At 27.9% G+C, this 25416-nt stretch overlaps 3 protein-coding genes across 3 annotated transcripts; 1 reads left to right on the top strand and 2 right to left on the bottom strand.

The window, feature by feature from the left end:
- Nucleotides 1-12827: 12827 nt before the first annotated feature.
- Nucleotides 12828-13583, top strand: LOC142703873 (phoH-like protein). The gene has a single exon (XM_075848252.1). It carries the CDS (start codon nucleotides 12828-12830, stop codon nucleotides 13581-13583), a length of 756 nt encoding a protein of 251 aa, XP_075704367.1.
- A 7503-nt stretch (nucleotides 13584-21086) lies between these two features.
- LOC142703872 (phosphosulfolactate synthase-like) lies at nucleotides 21087-21803 on the bottom strand. The gene has a single exon (XM_075848251.1). It carries the CDS (start codon nucleotides 21801-21803, stop codon nucleotides 21087-21089), a length of 717 nt encoding a protein of 238 aa, XP_075704366.1.
- Nucleotides 21804-23790: 1987 nt separating this feature from the next.
- On the bottom strand, nucleotides 23791-24753 carry LOC142703871 (putative phosphosugar isomerase aq_1546). The gene has a single exon (XM_075848250.1). It carries the CDS (start codon nucleotides 24751-24753, stop codon nucleotides 23791-23793), a length of 963 nt encoding a protein of 320 aa, XP_075704365.1.
- Nucleotides 24754-25416: the final 663 nt, after the last annotated feature.

Here is a 25416-nt window from a genome sequence, read left to right as displayed (position 1 = left end):
GTTCATTTTTGGTAGATAATAAAAATTTTTGGAAAAAAATTCTGATGCTACGTCTGTAAATACCCAAATAATTGGGTGTAGTAGATAAACAGAATAACTAGATTCCCCTAATAATGTTAACGGCTTATGTATAAATTTAGGAAGTTTTAAAGTGAGTTTAAAAAAACCGATACAGATTAAAAAACAAGAAAGTGTAAAAATTAGTCTATTATTTCCTGTTACGATATTAATAATATCTCCTGTTGTAGGGTAAAAAGCAAACACTAAAACTCCTAAAAATAGTAATATAATAACAAGAAATTTTTTAATTTTAGTGTTATGAAGAAAGAATCCAATTAAAAAGCCTCCAAGAAAAAGAAAAACTTGATTGAGTGGATTTACATAGTTCCTCCACTGTTCGTTTAATGTTAACTTTGGAGTTAACTGTATAAATGCAAAATATAGATATAGCCCAAAAAGAACCAAAGTAAGCAGTATCATTAATGGTTTAAATTTTTTTATAAATAGTATAAAAAAAGGAAAAAAAACATAAAATACTAATTCATTTCCTATAGACCAAACGCCACTAGAAAAATATTTATCCCATCTTATAAATCCAAATAATCCTGATAGGTTAAGAAATAAATCGATAAAATTGGCTTTTTGCCCTAAAAAAAGTATAGCCATTAGCGTTACAATCCAAAATAATGGATATATCCTTAAAATTCTTCTTTTGAAAAATGAAAAGATATTTTTTTTCGAAAAAGAAAGTATCTTATCAAAATATACATAATACAGGGTAAGTCCACTCAAAACATAAAAAATAGAAACCCCATAAATACCTATCCTTCCAATAAAAGTATTTGACGCAAAACTACCTAAAGTCCAAGTTAAATAATGATACATCATTATTCCAAAAGCAGATAATCCTCGTAAATAATCTAAGTTGTATAGTCTATTCATTATTTTATGTATTATTTTATAAAACAATCCAACCCCACAATATTTAGTTGTTTAATATAGATTTATATTCTTTGACTTTAAAAAAGATAATATTATTATATTGGCTACAATAATATTTTTTGTTAATTTTTTTTATAATTTATTAAGTAATCCACTAAGAAATAAAAAAATATTTTGTAATGAAATTATATATAGAGGACTAAAGCTAATAAAATAAGGATAAAATAAACTATTTATTTTAAGACTGTTAATAAAACAACCTTAGAAATAACATTTTGAGTAAAAGAAGAGCAGTTAAAATCAAATTTGCAGATAATACAATATAAAGAATGGATAAAAATGCGTCTTTATTTTCTTTCAATTGGGGTAAAAGGTCTTTTTTCATAAATGTGTAAATTTTAATTGTTTAGTAAAAATTGTTTAATTAATTTTTCTTAGTCTTTTATAAAAAATACTTGTTTATTCTTTTAATTTATAGAGAATATAATCTTTTATTTTTAATGGTACGATAGTATAATACTCATTAAGATAATTTATATCTACATCACAATGGTTTGAAAATAAATAATAGGAATAAGGCAACTGATTTTGAGGGGGTATTAAACTAATATTTCCATATCGTGCTAAATAGCTTTGTAAAGGACTATCTCTGTAGATTTCAGAACAAACATTAATAGTAGAATTATTTCCTACAATTTCAATAATAGCTTTACAATCCGTAATAACATCTTTATCTCTACCAATTTTATTAATTTGAGTACACGAAAAAACACTACTTGTTATAGCAAGCAGTATGGTAAATACTTGGAATGTAAGAAAACCTTTTGTGTGTGTTTTAATTTTAGCTATAATTTGACATAAAACAGGATATAAGTAATACGCTAATCCAATGGCAAATAATGGATATATGGTGAGGATATAAAAGCTACTTTGTTTTTGGCTAATCATAATAGGTAAAACACCAGAGAGGGCAACACTAAAGAACACAAAACTATAATTTTTTTGAAAGTATATTTTTATGCGTTTTTTTAGTGCTATACAGATAATTACAAATCCTATTAGAATTGGAATAATTACAGTATTTAAAAAGTGAAAAATAATCATAAAACGCGTCGATACTGTTTTTTTATGTTGAAGACTTTTAATTATTTGTATTTCAAAATACCGTAACATATGATTATCTGCATCTGGAACACAATAATAGAAAAAAACGATAGGTAAAGCCGTACAGCATATAATGATTAAGGTATCGAGGCTTATTTGTAAAAAGGTTTTTTTAAGGTTAAAAAACCATATAAAAAAAGGTAAAATCCAAATATATAAGCATACGAAACCTTTGCTTAATACTCCTAAAGAAATAGAAATTCCACAGAGAGAAAGGTACAAGAATTTATGTTTATCCTGACTTTTTAGATATAAAAAGACTGCTAAGCAAACAAAAATATTCATCGTATTTTCTAACATATTATTAGTAGCCGCCCATGTTGTATCTCCCATACTTACCCAAAATAGGAGTGGCATCCAACCGCTTATTTTATTACCGACTATTTTACCCCAAATTAAAACCATTAAATAACCTACAAGTATAAATGTTGCTAAGGAGTATATTTTTTCTACCATAATAGTATCTCCAAAAATCCTAAACCATACACTTTGTAATCCCAAAGCTAAGGGGGGATGTCCATAAAATTCATTATCCCAACTATTTGTAAAATGGGGTTTCCAAAAAGTCCCCATATCATTAGCCATATTTTTTGAAATGGTAGCATATGTTACGCCGTCAAAAAACATACCTTCCGATAGCACATTAAATGAAATAATAGATAAAAATAAGAAAATAACAAAGGTGTATAAGTAGTGATGTATACTAATTTTCATTAGGGAAATTTTGCAAGGGTAAAATTTTAACTAAAAAATTAAATATAATTATCTGCAAAATACTTGTATTTTTTATATTTTTAAGCAATTTTTAATAATATTTTTTATTAAATAGATTGATATTTGAAAAAAATATAATTTTTATAATTCAGATATACTTAAATATATAAATATCCTTTACAGGCGATTAATAGTTTAAATAATATTGAAAAGTGTATTTAATAGTATAGAAGTATAGACTTAGAGCAAATAATATTCCTTTTTAAAATTCATAATTATCTTTGCTGCCCATCAAACTGAATATATGTCTATTTATGTCTATTATTATTAATATTATTAATCATTCTACAAATGTTCTTCCAGAGTATGCAACTATTGGTTCTTCGGGATTGGATTTAAGAGCGAGTATAGATAAAAACATTAATATTGCTCCATTTGAAAGGGTGCTTATTCCTACGGGGATTTTTATTGAAATGCCTCTTGGTTTAGAAGCTCAAATTAGACCACGCAGTGGACTTGCTTTAAAAAAAGGTTTAACCTGTTTAAATACTCCGGGAACTATAGATTCTGATTACCGAGGGGAAATAAAAATATTATTGGTAAATCTTTCTAACGAATATCAAGCGATAGAAAATGGAGATAGAATAGCACAAATTGTTTTTGCTAAAATAGAACACATACAATGGCATACCGTAGAACAATTTAATGAAATTACTCAGCGAGCAGAAGGAGGTTTTGGACATACAGGAAAAAAATAGCATCTATGAAAATTATTGTTTCTTTTATTATTATTGTTTTTGTTTTTAGTTACTGTTCTACAAAAAAAGCTACGGTAATCAAAAATAAAATTAATGCTAATTTAGTGTTAAAAGATACTGCGGTAAAAAAAATAGATACCCTAATAGCCGATGTTGTACAACAGGATATGATAAAAAAGGCTTTAGAAAAAGAAAACTTAATGGATATAGAAACTTTTTTAAAAAATAAGATTTCTTATTCTACTTTTTCTGCAGAGGTTAAAACTCAATATTCGGATAATAACCAACAATTTAATTTTAACTTATTTCTAAGAATGAAAAAAGACAGCCTTATATGGATGTCTATGGAAACCTTTGGAATAGAAATTTTTAGAGTAAAAATAAATCAACAGCACATTATGGTAATGGATAAGTTTGGTAAAACGATGAGGGAATTATCTTTTGATTATATGGCAAATATGCTCGGCTTTAGATTAGATTTTAATTTGTTGCAAGATATTATTATAGGTAATTCTACAGAGTTCGGAAAATCTTATCAAGCTATCACAAAAAAAGAAGGAGAAATGTCTTTTGAAACAATGAATACTTATATTAAAAGTATCGTTAAATATATTATCCCTAAAAAAGAATTAAATGAAAATATTTTAGTGTTGCTTAATGATGAAAGTCAAACTTCTTGTAATATCTATTTTTCTAATTATAACCTTATAAAGGACAACCCCAATTATAATTTTTCTTTTAATAGAAATGTTATTATTAAAGGTAAAGTACAATCTATTATTAATTTATCTTTTAGAAATATTAAAAGAAATATAGAATTATCTTTCCCATTTAATATTCCTAAAAACTATACATTTCAGACTTTGCATTAGGGAAATTATGGATTCTTTTTTTCAAGTAGCCTATCAAGATAAAAATTCTAAAGCTCGTGCAGCCTCTTTACATACCGCTCACGGTATTGTAGAAACGCCAATTTTTATGCCCGTGGGTACGCAAGCAACTGTAAAATCTTTAAATGCTTTACAGTTAGAAGAAGCAGGGGCTCAAATTATTTTGGGTAATACTTATCACCTTTATTTACGCCCAGGAACAGAAATATTTTTGCAAAGCAAAGGGTTGCATCGTTTCCAAAATTGGAACAAACCTATATTAACAGATAGCGGCGGCTTTCAAGTTTTTTCATTAAAGGGGATTAATAAAATTACAGAGGAAGGCGTTTTATTTTCGTCCCATATAGATGGTTCTAAGCATCTTTTTACGCCAGAAAAAGTGATGGAGATACAAATGCAAATAGGGGCAGATATAATGATGGCTTTTGATGAATGCACTCCATACCCTTGTGATTATACTTACGCTTCGGCTTCTTTAAAAAAAACCCATCGTTGGTTAGATAAATGTATTCAATATGTAGATAATCATTTTGGATTGTATGGATATCAACAAGCATTATTTCCTATTGTTCAAGGGAGTGTTTATAAAGATTTGCGTTTACAATCTTGCGAATATTTATCGTCCCTTAATCAAAAGGGCTATGCTATTGGAGGGCTTAGTGTTGGCGAACCAGAAGAAATGATGTACGAAATAACACATTTATGTACAACGGCATTACCGCAAAATAAACCTCGCTATTTAATGGGTGTAGGCACACCAAAAAATATTCTAACTTGTATAGAATTAGGCGTAGATATGTTTGATTGTGTAATGCCAACAAGAAATGGAAGAAATGGAATGATTTTTACTACTAAGGGAATGATTAATATTACCAATGCAAAATGGAAAAATGATTTTTCTGTTATTGATGAAGATTTACCCAACGCCCCTTTAAGTCAATATTATAGCAAAGCGTATTTAAGACACTTAATGCATAGCAAAGAACTCTTAGGATTACAAATTGCCAGTATGCAAAATATTGCTTTTTATATGTATTTAGTAAAACAAGCTAGAGAACAAATTTTAAAAGGTAACTTTGTAAATTGGAAAAACGAAATATTACCACAGATTACCCGAAAATTATAATTTTATTTTGTAGTATAATTAAATGAAGTTTTTAAGATTTTTTTATTTCACAACATTAGATAAATATTTATTTAAAAAATATTTATTGTCTATAGTTTATTTTATTTTTATTTTTATTGTAATATCTGTTTCTATAGATTATAGTGAAAAAACCGATGATTTAGTAAGTAATAGAGTAAGTAGAGAACAAGTATTCATTTATTTTTCAGCTTTTATTCCATACATAATAGCCCTATTACTCCCTGTATTTGTTTTTATATCAACAATTTTTTTTACTTCAAGATTAGCTAGTAAGACAGAATTTATACCAATGTTTTCTTCTGGTATGAGTATATTAAGAGTTTTTAAACCATATTTTTTTGGGAGCATTATCATTGCTTTTATAGCGTGGATAGCAAACTTTACCTACCTACCCAAAGAAAATAAAATTAAAGCAGATTTTTTAATAAAATATGTTGATGGGGTACCTCTCTATACAACGATATCTAATTATTCTGCTAGAATAGATTCTAATAAAACGATAGAAATTGGAACTTATGATAGTAAAACTCAAATAGGAACGCAAGTAAGTATTTATACAAGTTCTCAATCTACATTACAAAACATTGTTCGTGCAGATAGTTTAATTTGGAATGATTCTACAAAAAAATGGACAATGAAAAATATTTACCATAGAGTGCTACTTGCAACTGGCGAAAAACTATATACAGAAAAAACTTTAATATTAAACACTTTTTTAAGTCCGCGAGATTTAACTACAGACGCGTACCTTAAAGAAAAATTAACGAAATCGGAATTAAAAGAAAAAATACGCCAAGAAAAAATTAAAGGTTCTAGCCAAGTAAATTTATTTAAAATAGAATTATATAAAAGAGATAGTACGCCATTTTCCATTATTGTTTTAACTTTTATAGCCGTTATTATGTCTTCAAAAAAAATACGCGGAGGCTCTGGAATTTATTTAGCATTGGGATTATTAATATCATCGCTTTATGTTGTTATAGATAGATTTTCCACCGTATTTTCAACAAATTCTGGCTTGCCTCCTTTATTTGCTGCGTGGCTACCGAATATTGTTTTTATATTTGTTTCTTTTTTGTTGTATAAAAAAGCTCAACAATAACTTTAAATTATATATGAATAAAAAGTCAAAGTTTCTTCTTCCTTTATTATTTTCCATTACTTTAATTCTCGGTATTTTTCTTGGTTATCAAGTTTCGGAAGAAATTCCTAAATTTCGTAATGTTATAGTGCCGACACAAAAAAATACTTTAGAAGAAATTTTTTATCTCATTAAAAATAGATATGTAGAAAATGTTAATGTAGATAGTATAATTGGAAATACCGTAGGTAACATAGTATCTTCTTTAGATCCCCATAGCATATATATTCAACCAAAATATTTAGAAGAAATTAACGAAGAGTTAGATGGTAAATTTGAAGGTATTGGTGTAGAATATAATATTTTTAAAGATACTCCCGTAGTACTTAGAGTAATGCAAGATGGACCTGCGTATAAAGCCGGTATTCAAATGGGAGATAAACTATTATACGCAAATGATAGCCTTTTAATTTCTAAAAATAGAGATATAAACCGCGTAAAAAATAATATTAAAGGTCCGAGGAGTTCCAATGTGAAATTAAAAATTTTACGACAAAATAAAATACTTGAAATAAATGTTGTTAGAGGGGTTATACCAATTAAGAGTGTTCCCGTTGCGGTAATGATAAATGATAGTATTGGATATATAAAAATAGATAAATTTATAGGCGAAACAGCAAGAGATTTTATTGCTGGTTTACAAGCATTAAAAAAGCAAAATTTAAAAGAATTAATTTTAGATTTACGAAATAATGGTGGTGGGCTGTTAGATGTAGCAATAGAAATTGCAGATGAATTTCTTTCCGGAGAAAAACTAATCGTTTATACCAAAGGGCTTCATTATCCTAAAAAAGAATATAAAAGTAGAAGAAACGGATTATTTGAAGAAGGTAAATTAGTAGTTTTATTAAATGGTTATTCCGCCTCCGCAAGCGAAGTGTTAGCGGGAGCATTACAAGATTGGGATAGAGCAACGATAATGGGAACAAATTCTTTTGGTAAAGGCTTAGTGCAAGAGCAGTTTGAATTAAAAAATGGTGCCGCAATTCGTTTAACGGTAGCAAAATATTACACCCCTTCAGGAAGATGTATTCAAAGAAAATTTAATTATGATGAAAAAGGAATACCGCAATATACCATTACCGATTTTGAAGATACAACGAATATGAAAACAGATACTTTTAGAACAGCATCAGGAAAATTTGTCTTTGCAGAAAATGGATTAAGACCAGATATTTTTATTTCTTCTAAAATTTATTTAACGATACTTTATTATCTCGGTTAAAAAATCAAAGTTATTTTTACTTCTTTGCACATAAATTATTGCAAGAAAATATTAATAATTTCCTTCGCTTTAAAACTATTGCAGAGTTTCAAAATAACTTCCAACTTAATAATGCTGATTTTGAAAATTTGATTACACTCTTGAGTAAGGTTATTTCACAAAAACAAATTGAAGATATAAGGAAAAATAAAGTAGAAGTATTAAAAGAGGTGAAAACAAGTTTATTGCAATTAATTTGGTCAGAAAAAGAAACCTTCCCATTTGTATCTAAAACAGATACTTATATTAATAGAGCTTTACAAGTATTAAAAAATAAATAGCATATAAATACTACTATTTCGATGCGTTATTTTATTGTTTTTTGTTTAGGGATTTATGCTTTTTATTTTTATAATCGCAAGCAAAAAATAAATTCTTCTTTAAAAATTAGTGTTGCAACTAAAGAAGATTCATTTTTTCAAAAAGGTGTTGAGGATAATTTTTTACCTATTATTCCAATCCCTAATTTTTATACCATACAGAATAAAAAAGTAGTTATTAACGAATCCACTCAAATAATAACCGTAGATATTAGTAATGATAGTTTAAAACAATATTTACAAAAAGTGTTAAATAACTTATTAAAAGGGAATAAAATAAAAACACAAGAAAAGAAAGACAATGCCTTTATTTTTTTAAAACCAACGCCCCTTTTTTCATTAACTGCTTTTTTTAAAATACAGAAAGAAGAAAAACCCCCTTTGGTTAACAATCCCAAGTATTATGATATTATATTAAAAAATAATGAAGCCTACGAGGGAGAAAAATATAGTATAAAATGCAATAACAGTTTTCGTGCAATAGAAATTGAAGGCAATACCAAAGGGTTATTTTATGGAATAATATCTTTAACACATTTAATAAATTATTATTTTAATACCAAAACTCAACAGGTAGAAATGCCTTATATTAAAATAATTGATTCTCCTACTTTTGCATATAGAGGATTACATTTAGATGTTGTCCGACATTTCTTTTCTGTAGATGTAGTAAAGGCTTATTTAGATTTAATGAGTCGCTATAAATTAAATAAATTTCATTGGCATTTAACAAACGACCAAGGTTGGAGAATAGAAAGCAAAAAATATCCCTTACTAACAAAAATAGGAGCTTATCGTCCTTATACTATTGTTGGTAGAGATGTATCAAAAACGCCTAATTACCCCATAGATAAAACTCCCCATAGAGGTTTTTATACACAAAAACAAATTAAAGAAATTGTTCAGTATGCACAAGTAAGGAACATAGAAGTTATTCCAGAAATTAGTATCCCAGGACATAGTACCGCATTATTAGCTGCTTATCCTGAATTAGGGTGTTTAGATAAATCTTACAAAGTCTTAACAAGGTGGAGACATAGCCAAGATTTGGTTTGTTTTACAAAAGAAAAAAACATATTCTTTTATAATGTCATTATTTGAAGAAATACAAGAATTATTTCCTTCAAAATATATTCATTTAGGTGGTGATGAGGCGGATTTAAAAGCGTGGAAAAAATGCCCAAATTGTAATAAGAAAAATGCTAAAACTAAAAACTAATGAGAAAGGATTATTTGCAGATTTTTTTAATAGATTATCTAAAGAGTTAGAAAAAAAAGGAAAAAAAATTATTCTTTGGGATGATGAGTTTAATCCTTCTTTAGATACGAATATTATTTTAATGGTTTGGAAAAAGCCTAAAAATATTTTTAGAGCCTTAAAAAGTGGTTATACCACAATAGATGTTAGCAATAATCATTATTATTTAGACCACTATCAAACAAACAATTACAATAAAGAACAGTTGGCTTTTAAAGCCGTAACAACATTAAAAGACATTTATTTTTATCCACAAAAATATCCTCAATTATTCGGAATACAGGCTTGCCTTTGGACAGAATATATAAATTCCTTAAAACAAATTCAAATGCGATTATTCCCAAGACTTTTGGCAGTAGCAGAAAATGGATGGACAAAAAATTCCATTTTGTATTATAAATTTTTTCTTGAGCGGGTAGAAAAAGAAAAAAATTGGTTTAAGAAAAATAATATCGCTTTTTTTGAAGAATAAATATTTAACCATAAATATTATTTTTATTTATATTCGTTATTCGTTAAAATAAAAACCTTATGATTAATACTATCATTCTTTGCGTGTTAGCGTACTTATTAGGGTCTATACCGACCTCCATTTGGGTAAGCAAAAAGTTTTTTAATATAGATATAAGAAATTACGGAAGTGGTAATGCAGGAGCAACAAATTCGTTTCGCTTTCTAGGGAAAAAATGGGGTACATTCATTTTTTTTATAGATATGGTAAAAGGTCTATTGGCAGTAAGTTTAGTAAACTTACACCACCAATATAACGGCTCTTCGTATAGTAATTTAAACCTACAATTACTTTTGGGATTAATGGCTAATCTTAGGGCATATCTATCCTGTTTTCGCACAATTTAAAGGCGGCAAAGGTATCGCTACTTTATTTGGTGTTATTATTGCTATAAAACCCGAATTTGCACTTATTTTTGCTGCCTTATTTTTTTTAATCGTATTGGTTACGCATTATGTTGCTTTAGGGTCTATTTTTTCCGGAATTTCTTTTTCGCTATGTATCGCATTTCTTATTGAAAATGGTGCTAATTATATCTCTATTACTTTAGCCTCTTTATGTGTTTTAGTAGTTATTTTAAAACACCATACCAACATATCAAGATTACTTAAAGGAACAGAAACAAAAACCTATTTTTCAAAAAAAAATAAAGAAAAAATAAAAACTTCTGAAAACGAAAATAAGGACCATTAATAACTACTTTTAGATATCGCAAATGCCTCCTCCCTATATAAAAAAAAATATTGCTCTTCTGACAATAGAAACTATAAATTCTCTTTATAAAAACAAAGCATTACAGAAAAAGATTTTATCGTTAATGTTACCAAACCAGAATTTGAAGGAGCTTACACTATAGTATTATTTTTCATTAAGTAAAAAATTAAATATTTTCTATTCCTACCCTTGCACAAGCGTTAGGAGATGCCTTAGTATCCCAGCATAAAAATATTATTGCTGCTTATAATATTAAACAAGGATTTTTAAACCTTTCTATTGCGGATTCTTATTTAATAGCCTATTTACAAAAAAAATTATCAACAACAACAATTAGGAAAAAAAGCATATCACGGAAAAAAAGTAATGGTAGAATATTCCTCACCGAATACCAATAAACCGTTACATTTAGGACATTTAAGAAATAATTTTTTAGGCTATAGTATTGCGAAAATTTATGAATGGAACGGGTATGATGTTTTTACTGCTTGCGTTGTAAATGATAGAGGGATACATATTTGTAAATCTATGTATGCGTGGCAAAAATGGGGCGAAGGAAAAACACCCGAAATAACACATAAAAAAGGCGATCATTTTGTTGGCGATTATTATGTTTTATTTTCTAACGAACTAAAAAAAGAAATTAATGAACTAAAAATTCAAGGTATAGATACCGCAGAGGCAGAAAAAAAAGTCCCTTTAATGAAAGCCGTTCAAGAAATGTTAGTATTATGGGAAAAAGGTGATGACGCTATTATAAAACTTTGGAAAATAATGAACGAGTGGGTTTATAAAGGGTTCGAAGAAACTTACAAAAAAATAGGAACAACATTTAAAAAATATATTACGAAAGTAATACTTACTTATTGGGGAAAGAAATCGTAGAGCAAGGATTAAAAGAAAAATACTTTTTTAAAAAAGAAGATGGTAGCATATGGGTAGATTTACAAAATGATGGTTTAGACCAAAAATTGCTGTTGAGGAAAGATGGTACTTCTGTTTATATTACTCAAGATTTAGGATTGGCAGATTTAAAATATAAAGATTTTGAATACGAGAACAGCATATATGTTGTTGGTGATGAACAAAATTATCACTTTCAAGTATTACAGCTCATATTAAAAAAGATGAAAAAAAAATATGCTGAAGGTATTTTTCATTTATCTTATGGAATGGTAGAGCTCCCAACAGGGAAAATGAAAAGTCGTGAAGGAACAGTCGTAGATGCCGATGATTTAATAGACGAAATGGTTGCCATAGCAAAAGAAAATACAATACAATTAGGTAAAGTACAAGATTTTAATCCAGAAGAATTAAATATCCTTACGCAAAGCATAGGAATGGCAGCATTAAAATTTTTCTTATTAAAAGTAGATGCTAAAAAGAAAATGCTTTTTAATCCTCAGGAGTCTATCGACTTTCAAGGATTTACAGGTCCTTTTATTCAATATACCTTTGCGAGAATACAATCTGTATTAAAAAAAGCAAATGCAGATATAATGTCTACGCCAACATTACCCACAACGCCCTTAGAAAAAATAGAAAAAGAATTGCTTATAGAAATAGACCTTTTTGAATATTTTTTAGAACAAAGTCTTATAGAAAACAATCCTTCTATTATTGCTAATTATGCGTACTCGTTATCAAAAAAATTCAATACTTTTTATGCTCAACATTCTATTCTTCAAATGGAACAAGAAGAAATTAAAATATTAAGATTAAAAATGGCTCAATTAACCAGTTTGATTTTATTAAACTGTGCGGATATATTAGGGTTTTCTTTACCTCACAAAATGTAAATAAAAAAATTAACGCTTGATGACAGAAATTATTTTGCAAATAGATAATGTTAATCAAATAGAATTTTTAGGAATTAATAATGTTCGATTTCAATATCTAAAAAATCAGTTTCCTTTACTAAAAATTATTTCCCGAGGAACACAAATTAAAGTGAGCGGATTAAAAAAAGAAGTAGAGCAATTTAGCCATAGGGTAAGAACGATTATGCAATATTTAGAAAAAAATGGAACGATAGAAAATTCCATCTATCAAGAATTAGCCTCTACAAACGAAGGTGTTAAAAATATTTTTGCTGAAAATATTATTTTGCATACCACTAGTGGAAAAAATATAAAAGCACGAAATAATGCACAGCAAGAAATTGTTGGTGCCATAGAACACAACGACATTATTTTTGCTGTGGGACCTGCGGGAACAGGGAAAACTTATATTGCTGTAGCACTCGCAGTAAAAGCCCTCAAAAATAAAAATATAAAAAAAATAATACTCACAAGACCCGCAATAGAAGCAGGCGAAAGTTTAGGCTTTTTACCCGGAGATTTAAAAGAAAAAATAGACCCTTATTTAAGACCTCTTTATGATGCCTTAGAAGATATGTTAGAGAGAGAAAAATTAAACTATTATATGAGTCAAAATATTATAGAAATTGCCCCTTTAGCATATATGAGAGGACGAACTTTAGATAACGCCTATATTATTTTAGATGAAGCTCAAAATACAACAGATTTGCAACTTAAAATGTTCCTTACAAGATTAGGAAATAATGCTAAGGCTATTATTACCGGCGATGTTACACAAATAGATTTGCCTCATAATCAAAAAAGTGGACTAAAAAAAGCTATTGATATATTGAAAGATATTAAAGGCATTGCATACATTCCTTTAAAAGAAGAAGATGTGGTAAGGCATCATTTAGTAAGGAAAATTATTAACGCTTACGAAAAACAAAAAGATGCTTAGAGATGTTCTAATATATTCATTCAATAAATATTTTTAAATGAAAAGATTTTTTTATCTGTCGGGGCTTTTATTAATACTATCTTCTTGTGGGCATAGTAAAAAATTTACTCTTGCGGAAAATTCCTTAGATGCACTTATAAAGTTTACTGCGTTTTATTATAGTGGTGATGAAGAAGGAGCAAAATTTTATCTTTTAAAAGATAAAGAAAACATACAACAATTAGAGCAATGGTTAAAACATTATGCCGCTTTACCTAATAAAGAAAAAAAAGCCTATAAAAACTCTAATATTTTAATTACCAACGATACTTTTATTACCAAAGATATTTCGCTTATTTATTTTTATAATTCTTACGATAAGAAACCTATGCAAGTAAAAGTTTCTTTTATAAACCAAAAAGAATTTTTAGTTTCCTTAATGCAATAGTATTTTACCCTTCTAAAAAATAGATTGTAGATAATTAATAGAGAGGTAACTATTTAATGTACTTTTTCGGTGTTTTTTTATTGTTTATAGTAGAGCAAATTTTTTCATAATAGCATAACCATTTTTTCGAAAAATTATATCGGTTATTAGATTTTATTACAAATAATAAACTTGAAAATAAATTATAAAATAAAAAATCATTGAGGGATATAATTGTTATACTTGAATAATGTATAAATTTGGATTACTTATATCTATTATACAAAATATTGTAGTTTATTGATAGTTTTAATTTTCGTAATTATTACATTAAGATTTTATTCGGATTGAAATTTAAGCATTTGGAAAATTTAATTGTAACAGGAATTTTGGCAGGAATAACTTAACTGATGATATTAATACCACGACTATTAAAAATCAATATAAAAAATAATAGTTTAAAAAATAAAATATAATAAAATTATGGGTTTCAATAAATGATAAAAACAAATAAAAATCAATTAAATAAGTATAAATTTATTGATTTATTTGCAGGTATAGGAGGTTTTTATTTGGCCTTACATTCTTTTGGGGCAAAATGTGTATTTACTTCAGAGTGGGATAAATATGCAACCGAAACTTATCAGAATAATTTTAGTATCAAACCGTTTGGAGATATTACAAAAATAGACGAGAAAAAAATACCCTTGCACAATATTTTATGTGCAGGATTTCCTTGTCAAGCTTTTTCTATAGCAGGCAAACAAAAAGGCTTTGAAGATATAAGAGGAACTTTATTTTTCGATATTATTCGTATTGTAAATTATCATAAACCCCAAGTCCTCTTTTTAGAAAATGTAAAAAATTTAGCTAAACACAATAATGGGAATACGCTAAAAATAATTATAAAAAGTTTGGAAAAAATAGGATATTCTATTTTTACAAAAGTGTTAAATTCAGGTCATTTTGGTTTGCCACAAAACAGGGAACGCATTTATATTGTGGCTTTTCATAATTCTATAGATGCACAATATTTTAATTTCCCTATTCCCACTAACGAACCTATTTCTTTGCAACAATTTTTAGAAAAGGAACCAAAAAATATTAAAATTATTGAAAGAAATGATATTGAAATTTATAAAAATAACATATCCTTATTAGATTTTGAAATGCTCAATAAACCTATACAAATTGGAAAAATAAATAAAGGAAGGCAAGGAGAAAGAATTTATTCCCCATTAGGACACGCTATTACGCTCTCCGCTTATGGGGGAGGTATTGGTTCTAAAACGGGACTTTATTATATTGATGAAAAAATTAGAAAACTTTCATTAAGAGAATGTGCCAGAATTCAAGGGTTTCGCGATGAGTTTATAATTAATGCTAATAAAACACAAGCATATAAACAGTTTGGTAATAGCGTTTCTGTAAATGTATTACAATATATTATGGTTGAAATAAATAAAATTTTAGAATTGAATGAAGCAAAAAATAGTAAAAATAGTAATTGACTTATGCGTAAAAATATAACTATAACTATTAGTGCTTAAACTACTAAAATAGTATAATTAAAAATAAATTTATAATAGAATTATTTGAAAATTAATACAGAATTAAAAAATAAAATCTTGCATTAATAAAAATATAAAGGGACATTGATATTTGATATGAATGAAAATTTTGAAATTAGAGCCTAATGATTTTTATTTTAACTTATACTATTTGCACTTGCAGAAGGAACAGCATTTAACCCAACGAATATTTTTTTTTTGTATTTGTAATAGGCATTAATGGCAATCATTGCAGCATTATCGGTACAGTATTCAAAAGGGGGAATGTAGGATTGTATTCCTTTAAATTGGCATTGCTCTATAAATTTTTTTCTTAATAACGAATTTGCAGATACGCCACCAGCAATACACAAATGTTTAATGTTATAATGTTCTGCAGCTTTAAAAAAGGTTTCTAATAAAATTGTTACAATGCTATGTTGTATAGAAGCACATAAATCAGATAAATTATTTTGTATAAAATCTTGATGGATATTTTTTTGTTTTTGTAGAAAATATAAAATAGATGTTTTTAAGCCACTAAAACTATAATCAAAATGGGCTATTTTAGGTTTTCCAAAAGTATATTTTAGAGGATTACCATTTGTTGATAATTTATCTATCATTACACCCCCCGGATAAGCTAATCCTAATAAATTGGCACTTTTATCAAAGGCTTCGCCTGCGGCATCATCAATTGTAGAACCTATAATTTTATATTCTAAATAATCTGTACATAAAACAATTTGAGTATGTCCGCCGCTTACCGTTAAACATAAAAAAGGAAATTGTGGCTTTTTTTCTTGAAGGAAATTTGCTGTTATATGTGCTTGTATATGATTAACACCTATTAAGGGTTTTTTATAAAGCAAGGCTAAGGATTTTACAAAACAGCAACCAACTAATAAAGAACCTATTAATCCAGGTTGTTGAGCAAAAGCAAAAGCATCTATTTCGGATAAAGAAGTATTACTTTTCTGTAATGCTTTTTCAAGTGTAGGAATAATATGTTGCATATGTAGGCGAGAGGCTAACTCGGGAATAACCCCTCCATATTGCTGATGAATTTCTTGTGTGGCAATAATATTACAGCATACTTTATCGTGATGTGTAATGGCTATGCTCGTTTCATCGCAAGAGCTTTCAACGGCAAGAATTTTCATTATTTATCAAAAAATAAAAGTTTTATACCCATTAAAATCACAAACCCAGCAAATATTTTTTTTAGTAAATCAATAGGTAAAGCAATAGCAATTTTAGAACCGATAAAAGAACCAATAATAAAAGTGCTTGCGATAAATAAAGAAGATCTAAAATCTATTTGTCCTGCTTTGTAATAATTATAAACAGCAAGGATACCAACAGGTAAAATAAGCACTCCTACGGAGGTGCCTTGGGCTAATTTTTGGTTAAACCCCAATAGCCATACTAATAAAGGAACGATAATTATTCCGCCTCCTAAACCTGCGATACCACTCAATAATCCACTTAAAAGACCTATTAATAATAAAATAAGAATACTGCTCATAATTTAATATTTGAGTAAATTGAGTAATAAAGAAGGGTGTAATCCTAAAATTAAAATAATCATTGCTGTTCCCAACAATAACAAATTATAGGAAGGTGCTATTGTTTGATTCATAATATTTTCTTGAATATTCCTTTCTTTAAAATAAATATTTTGGATTAATCGGAAATAATAAAAAACACTTATTGTAGCACAAATTACAATTATAATAATAAGATAAAAAGGAATATTATTTTTTATTGCAGAAAGTAAAAGATAGTATTTAGATAAAAAGCCTGCTGTTAGGGGTATCCCCGCTAAAGAAAGAATATAAACTGTTAGAACAATAGCTATAAGGGGTTCTGATTTTGATAATCCTCGTAAATTATCTATAGAGCCGTTAGAACTTTTGCTAATAATAAAAAAGATGCTTATAGATGCTATGGTATAAGAAACAGTATATAATAAAATACCTTCATTAGCATACTTTTGAGAACCTAATATTGCTAATAACATAAATCCCACTTGCGAAATACTTGAATAAGCCATTAAACGCTTAATACCTTGTTGAAATATAGCGGTAAAATTACCTATAATTAATGTACACGCAATAATGATAATAATCTGAATATGGAAATTATTATTGATAATTTGCCAATTAAAAGAAAATATTTTTAGAAAAGAAACTATAAAAAATGATTTTACTATAGTTGCCATAAAAGAAGTATAAGGCGTAGAAGCTCCTTCATAAACATCTGGTGTCCAAAAATGGAAAGGTGCTGCAGATACTTTAAAACAAAAAGCAATAATAATAAAGAGTAAGCCACTTATAAATAATTTATCATTGGCAATTTCGGGAATAGAAAAATTAGATAATTCAAAAGAGCCAGAGGCTCCATAGATAAAGCAAATACCCATTAATAATACACAAGTGGATGCCGCTCCTAAGAGGAAATATTTTAGAGAGGCCTCGTTTCCTTTAAGGTTTTTTTTGTCTATGCCTGTAAGGATATAAAGAGGTATGGAAACAATTTCTATCCCTAAGAATAACATTAATAAATTGGTATAAGAAATAAGGATAGCACAGCCAGATAATATAAAGAATAAAAGTGCTAATTGCTCGTGTATTGGGGTGTTATTGCTACTAAGATTATCAAAATTTAGTAATAAAAAGATTAAAAAACAAAATTCCATACATACTAAAAAGAATTTTTCGTAAGTAGTAAATTTAAGCACCGAAGTTTGAATATCTAAGAAGGTAGGAATATCCAAATAGTTACAAATACATAATGCGAGTAAACTAACAATACCTGCATAGGTAATTATTTTGATTTTTTTCAAAGAATTAAAAAATGGTAAAATGGCACTAATCATAAGAAAAATACCGAATAAAGAATTAAGAATAATAAAATTCATAACTTTTTTTATTGAATTATATTGTAGGGAATATCTATAGCCGCAAATATAGATAACCTTTTAAGAATTCTTTTATTAAATCATTTTATTTCAAAAATTAAATAAAATAAGGCTTTCCTCTTTTTTTCCATTGGTGTAGATTTTTTTTACCTTCTTTGTAATAGTTAATATAGGAAGCCACCGCGTCTTCTTTTTTATAACTATCATCCATTGTTAAAGAAGGGTCTATAAATCCAGTATTAGAAAATGCTTTGGGAACATTTGATAAATGTTCTAGTAATCTTTTTGAAAGGTGTATTTTATCATATCGGTATTCATATTCAAGGTGTAGGGAGCTTAATAATTCAAAAAGCCAGAGGTAAGTTTCTTGTGAATAACGAGCCCATTGTGTAGCGGGATGATTTTTGTGCGTAGCTTTATATAAAACATCATTATTCGCTTCGGGTTCTAATAATCTTTTATTTGTGGATAGGATTTGAGAATATTCCAATATCATTTTTACAACATGTCTATCACAATGATATTGAGCACATTTTAAAGGGTCTTTATCTAAATAAAAAATATTCATTTATCTGTAGGTTTAATATGAAATAGATATAAGCAATAAAATATTTATGGATAGGGTATTCAATTTTAGTAGTTTAATTTCCTTAATTGAGGAATAAAAATATAAACTGCAATAACCACAATTATTGTTGCTATACCTCCAAAAATAACTGCAGGTTGTAAACCTAAAAATTTTGTTGCTATAGAACTTTCTAAAGCTCCGATTTCGTTAGAAGACATAATAAAGAGGGTGCTAATAGCAGAAACTTTCCCTTTTATTTCGTCGGGAGTTTTGGTTTGTAGTATAGTGCTACGGATAATAACATTAACACCATCAAAAATTCCCGATAAAAGAAGTAGTGCAAAAGATAACCAAAAATAACCCGAATAGCCAAAAAGTATCATACATATACCGTAACAAAAAATAGTTCCGAATAAAATATATCCTTGATATTTTTTTAATGGATTAAAGGTTAAAAATAAAATAATAAATATTGTCCCTATGGCAGTTGCCGCTCTAAGTAAGCCTAAGTCTCCTGGTCCCCCGTGAAAAACATCAGCAACAAAAACAGGTAATAGGGCAGTTGCACTACCAAATAAAACGGCAAACATATCTAGGGTAAATGCTCCTAATAATTCTTTACAGTTCCACATAAATTTCCATCCTGTTTGAATACTTTTTAGGAATTTATCGGTAGATGTTTTAACTAAAACAATATCTTTTTTATTAATTTGAAAAGAGAAAAATAAAGAGGTTAAAAACATTAGACATACAATAAGTTGGGAATATTGAAAGCCTACAATTTTATAGCAAAGTCCAAATGTTGGCGGTCCCAAAACAATAGCTGCTTGCCATACGCCACTATGCCAAGTTACCGCATTGCCATATAATTCTTTAGGTACAATTTGCCCTAAAAGAGCGGTTTGTGAAGAAGAAGCAAAAACTCTAATAATCCCACTATTAAAAATAACAATCATCATTGCAATAATTAACGAATAGGATTTTATATTTAATAAAAGACAACAGAATAGAAAAGTCGAAGAAATACAAGTTATAATTAATGAGGTATTAAATATTGTTCGCCGATTATATTTATCTACAATATATCCCCCATAAAAGGCTAATAAAAATGCTGGTACTAATTCGGCAATACTTAAATAACCCAAATACATAGGGTTTTTAGTAATGCTATAAGTTTCCCATATAATTAAGGTAAATTGCATTTGTGCCGCAAACATAAAAAAGAATCTTGCAACAATAAAAGGAACAAAATTTTTTATTTTAAAAACGCTAGTAGGTTTGTTTTTAGTTGTCGTTGTATTCATCTTTTGTATTTATGAGTTCCATATTTTCCATCCTTCTTCTGCTTGAATAAGCAGCATTTCGTAGCCGTTTTTAATAAGGGCATTTTGCAATTCGCATTTCTTTAAAAATAATGTTTTTTCTGGATTGTAAATTAAATCGTAGCAGATATGTTTGTTGGTAATAAAAGTATAAGGAATGTTAGGGCATTGTTCTGTATGGGGGTTCATTCCCAAAGGGGTAGTGTTTATAATAAGTAAGTTTTCTTCAATATGTTTTTGCGTTAATGTAGCATACGCAATTTCTTGTTTATTTTTTGGCGTTCGAGAAACAAATTTATAAGCGATATGTTTTTTTTCTAATACATAAGCAACGGCTTTTGCTGCACCCCCAGTTCCTAATATTAGGGCGTTTTTATGTAATTCCGTTAATAAAGGGGTTAAAGATTTTTCAAACCCAATAACATCTGTATTAAACCCTAAAAGTTTTTTGTTTTGGATTTTTATACAATTGCAAGCACCAATTTTTTTTACTACTTCATCACAATTATCTAAATACGATAAAACACTTTCTTTATAAGGTATCGTAATATTTAAACCTTCCAAAAAAGGTTCTTGTTGAATAATTTCTGGGAATAGTTGAATATGGGTTATTGGAAACGCTTTATAATTTGCTTGGATTTTTAGCGTTGCAAATTTCTTATTGAAATAAGGGGGAGAAAAAGAATGCGAAAGTGGATATCCTACAATGCCAAATTGTTTCATAATGTAAGCGATTATTTTTTTACTTGCAGTTCTTTTGGTAGATAGTAAAAAAAACTATCGCCTCTAAGTCCTATTCGCATAGCTTCTAAAGAAAGGATTTCTTGAGGGGCAATATTCCCTAAATTAACATTACACCCTAAGAGCTTTAAGAAAAATACTTGTTGTGATTTTTGGGGTGCTTCCCAAATAATTTTTTCTGATGGAATTTGTGTTAATATTTCTTGCACTAATCCTTGCCTTACTTCTCCCGAAGAGCGATAAATACCCACATTTCCTGCTTCGCGTGCTTCCGCAATAACAAATTGAGCTCCGCTATTTAATTCGCTCTTCATTAATTCTATCCATTTATATGGAGGAATAATAATTTCTGCGTCTTTACTTCCTACTTCGCTTAAAACTTTAAAATGTTTAGATAACTTTTCTATTTGTTTGCATTTTTCTTTTTGGCTAATTTCTATAGAACCATCGCTTATTTCTATCCATTTTAATCCATATTCTTTACATAAAGAAATATATTCATTTATCTGATTTCTTATATAAAAGGCTTCAAAGAGGGTGCCACCAAGATAAATTTCTATTTTACTTTTAGCATATATTTCTAGCTTATTTTTTAAATTAGGAGTAACTAATGCTGTTCCAAAGCCTAATTTCACGAAATCAATATAAGGTTTCCCAATTTCTATAAGATTATGTACTTCGTTAGTACTTAATCCTTTATCCATTATCATTGTAAGCCCATTTTTTCTAGGTATTTGGGTTCTTTTAGGAAGGTGTGCAAGTATATTTGTTTTTAGCATAAAAATTAAAAATAAAAATTGAAGCAATATAAATTTTGCGACAAAGGTAAAAAAAACAATTACTCTTAATAAATAGCATTACGCTAAATTTATTTGGAGCTGTTTTATAAGTAAATAATAAGATTAAAGCATTTATGTTTTAAGAGTGATTGTGTTTTTGTAAAAGTTGTTTTATTTTCATTTATATAACAAGGTTTAAAAAGTATATTGATTACTTGAATTTACACAATTCTTAACCTTATAATGTTAGCATTGCTATCTCTGTTTATTGAGTTCGTCTTCAATATCGGCTTTTACTTGAGCTATTTCTTTATTAAGAAAATAGGTAAGTATTGTTCTAATAACAACAATTAAAAGGAGTTCTAATAAAGTTTGAAGGCTTGGCGAAAAAATAGACTCAAGAATATCTTTCGCAACTAAAAGTTCAAGGGCAAGGATTAAATAATGTCCTAAATTTAATCTAATCTGACCAATAGCAATGGCTTTGCCAGAGAGTTTCTTTAAGAGTTCAATAAATGCAAATACAATACCTAATAATAAAACTATTAATCCTACATATCCAATAATAATGGAAATATAGTAAGCAACTTCTTGACTTACGCTAATAACACTATCTAATAATGCATTAGAATGGCTTTGTTTTATAGGGTCTTTGGTAATTTCATTAATAATTTCGTTCATAGTTTTTTATTAATACGATAAAAATATATTTTGTAGTAATTTGTATGCTATCGGGTATTTTATCGAGAGCATATAACTATAATTTAAACTTATTTTTTTAATGTAAAGTAAATGAACATTAGAGATATTTTGTAAGATTTTTATTTTTTAATTCTTCTGTAAGATTTTTAATTTCTTGTTCTTGATGCTTAGGATAAATTAAAAGAGCATCTTTAGTATCTACAACAATAAAATTTTCTAATCCTTTAATAATAACCAATTTATTTTTTTCTACACTAATAATATTATTATGGGCATTAGAAATTAAGGCATCGTTTATTAGGGTAACATTTTGGTCTTTATCTTTTTCTGAAACTTCATACAAACTATTCCAAGTTCCTAAATCATTCCATAAAAAACTTGCAGGAATAATAAACACATTAGAAACTTTTTCCATAATACCGTAATCAAAAGAAATATTTGTACAGAGGGGATAAATTTTTTCTAAAGCATTATTTTCTAATTGGGTATTGAGTAATGTTTTATGGGTGTTGAAGAGTTCGTAAATATCGTATAGGTATTTTTCGAATGCTTCTAAAATAGTTTTGTTATTAGCAATAAAAATGCCTGAATTCCACAAGAAATCACCACTGGCAATAAAGTTCTCTGCAAGTTCTTTATTCGGTTTTTCGGTAAAAGTTTTTACTTTATATACATCATTTTCTGAATTTTCTATAAATTGTATATATCCAAATCCTGTGTTAGGGTGTGTAGGTTTAATACCGATTGTAACAAAGCTATTTTCTTGTTTTTCTAAAAAAGAAAGCGCCCTAAGGCAAGTATTTGTAAATTCTTTTAATGGGGTAATTAAATGGTCTGCAGGTGAGCAAATTAATTTAGCATCGGGATTAATTTCTCTTATTTTAAAAGAAATATAAGCAATACAAGGAGCCGTATTTTTTTTGAAAGGTTCGCTTAAAATATTTGCTTTAAAAATTTGGGGTAAATGCTGAATAACTAATTCTGTATATTCTGTAGCACTTACAATAAAGATATTTTCCTTAGGAATAAAAGATAAAAATCTTTCGTAGGTTGTTTGTAATAAACTTTTTCCAGTATTTAAAATATCTAAAAATTGCTTTGGATGATTTACTCTACTTTTAGGCCAAAATCTAGACCCTATACCTCCTGCCATTATGGCTACATAATGATTGTTGTTTTTTATATCCATTTTACTGCTTTTTTACTACTTTTTATATTATTCAATTCCTTCTTTTAAAATATCGTGTATATGAATAATGCCCAAATAGGTATTATTATTGGCAACTAAAAGTTGGCTAATATTTTTATTATTCATAATGTTAAGAGCCTCGCTTGCTCGTATATTTTCCTGAATAACGGTAGGATTTTTATTCATAATAGTTGTTGCTGTAAGATTAAAAATATCTTCTTTATTTTCTAAGGTTCTTCGAATATCGCCATCGGTAATAATACCACAAATATTTTTTTGTTCATTAAGCACTACTGTTGCTCCAAGTCTCCCTTTACTAATGGCTAAAATAATTTCTTTAAGGGAAGTTTCTTCGTGCACAAAAGGAAATGTATTATTAGTGCTTGCCATAATTTCTTTTACTGTTGTTAATAATTTTTTCCCTAAAGCACCACCAGGGTGAAACTTTGCAAAATCTTCTTGTGTAAAATTCCTTTTCTTCATTAGCGTAAGGGCTAAAGCATCTCCCATAACTAATTGGCACGTAGTACTATTTGTAGGAGCTAAATTATTAGGACAAGCCTCTTTTTTAACAGTAGTATTTAAAATCCATTTTGCTTGTTTTGCTAATATAGAATTAGAATTTCCTACCATAGCAACAACTTCATTCCCTAATTTTTTAATAAAAGGAAGAAGGGTTACAATTTCGGCACTAGAACCACTTTTGCTAATAATAATTACTAAATCATCTTTTTGAACAATGCCTAAATCTCCGTGCATAGCATCTGCCGCGTGTAAAAATACCGCGTATGTTCCCGTAGAATTAAGGGTAGCAACAATTTTTCTTCCAATATCGGCACTTTTCCCTATGCCACAGATAACCACTTTTGAGGAGTGATTTAAAATATAATCAACAATTTTCTCAAAATCGTTATTAAGATAAGATTTTAAATTTTCTAAGGCTTCTATTTCTTCATTTATAATTGCTTTCGCGTAATCGAGAGTATTCATTTTAATACAAAATATTGTAGCAAATAAGTTTTCAAAGTTACTAATTTTTTTTGTAGCATATTCGGAATACCAACTTTTATAAATTGTTTTTTTTTGTTATCGTAATATCGGAGATAGAGGGGAATACTTTTTTTATTCAGAGAAATAAAAAAGGAAATAGCAGTCTTCTATATTTAGATTATTTTTGAGTTTTCAATTTCCTTACTTTGCATACGCTTAATGGATACAAATGTCTTATACAAAATTAGAATATACAATAAAAAATTTACCTCCAAACCCAGGGGTATATAAATATTTAGATAAAGAAGGGAAAATTATTTATATAGGGAAAGCAAAAAATTTAAAAAAAAGGGTTGCCTCTTATTTTAATAAAGAACTTCAAAGTTATAAAACAGAGGTTTTAGTAAGACATATTGTTGCTATAGAATTTATTATCGTGAATAACGAACACGATGCTTTTTTATTAGAAAATAATTTAATTAAAGAATTTAAGCCGAAATATAATATTAACTTAAAAGATGATAAAACTTTTCCATATATAGTAATTAAAAACGAACCTTTTCCGAGATTAATTTTTTCGAGACAAAAAAAGAACGATGGAGCAGAATATTTAGGTCCTTTTACGAATGTTCTTTCAGCACGATTTATTTTTGATTTTATTAA

The sequence above is a fragment of the Rhinoderma darwinii genome, unplaced genomic scaffold, assembly GCF_050947455.1.
Source record: "Rhinoderma darwinii isolate aRhiDar2 unplaced genomic scaffold, aRhiDar2.hap1 Scaffold_2927, whole genome shotgun sequence".
Taxonomy (NCBI): Eukaryota; Metazoa; Chordata; class Amphibia; order Anura; family Rhinodermatidae; genus Rhinoderma; species Rhinoderma darwinii.
Note: the sequence above shows the minus strand (reverse complement) of the source record. Positions and strands in the feature narration are given on the sequence as shown.

Coding starts and splice junctions, on each gene's coding strand:
- LOC142703873 (XM_075848252.1), top strand. CDS start 12,828: ATGCAATATTTAGAAAAAAATGGAACGATAGAAAATTCCATCTATCAA.
- LOC142703872 (XM_075848251.1), bottom strand. CDS start 21,803: ATGATAATGGATAAAGGATTAAGTACTAACGAAGTACATAATCTTATA.
- LOC142703871 (XM_075848250.1), bottom strand. CDS start 24,753: ATGAATACTCTCGATTACGCGAAAGCAATTATAAATGAAGAAATAGAA.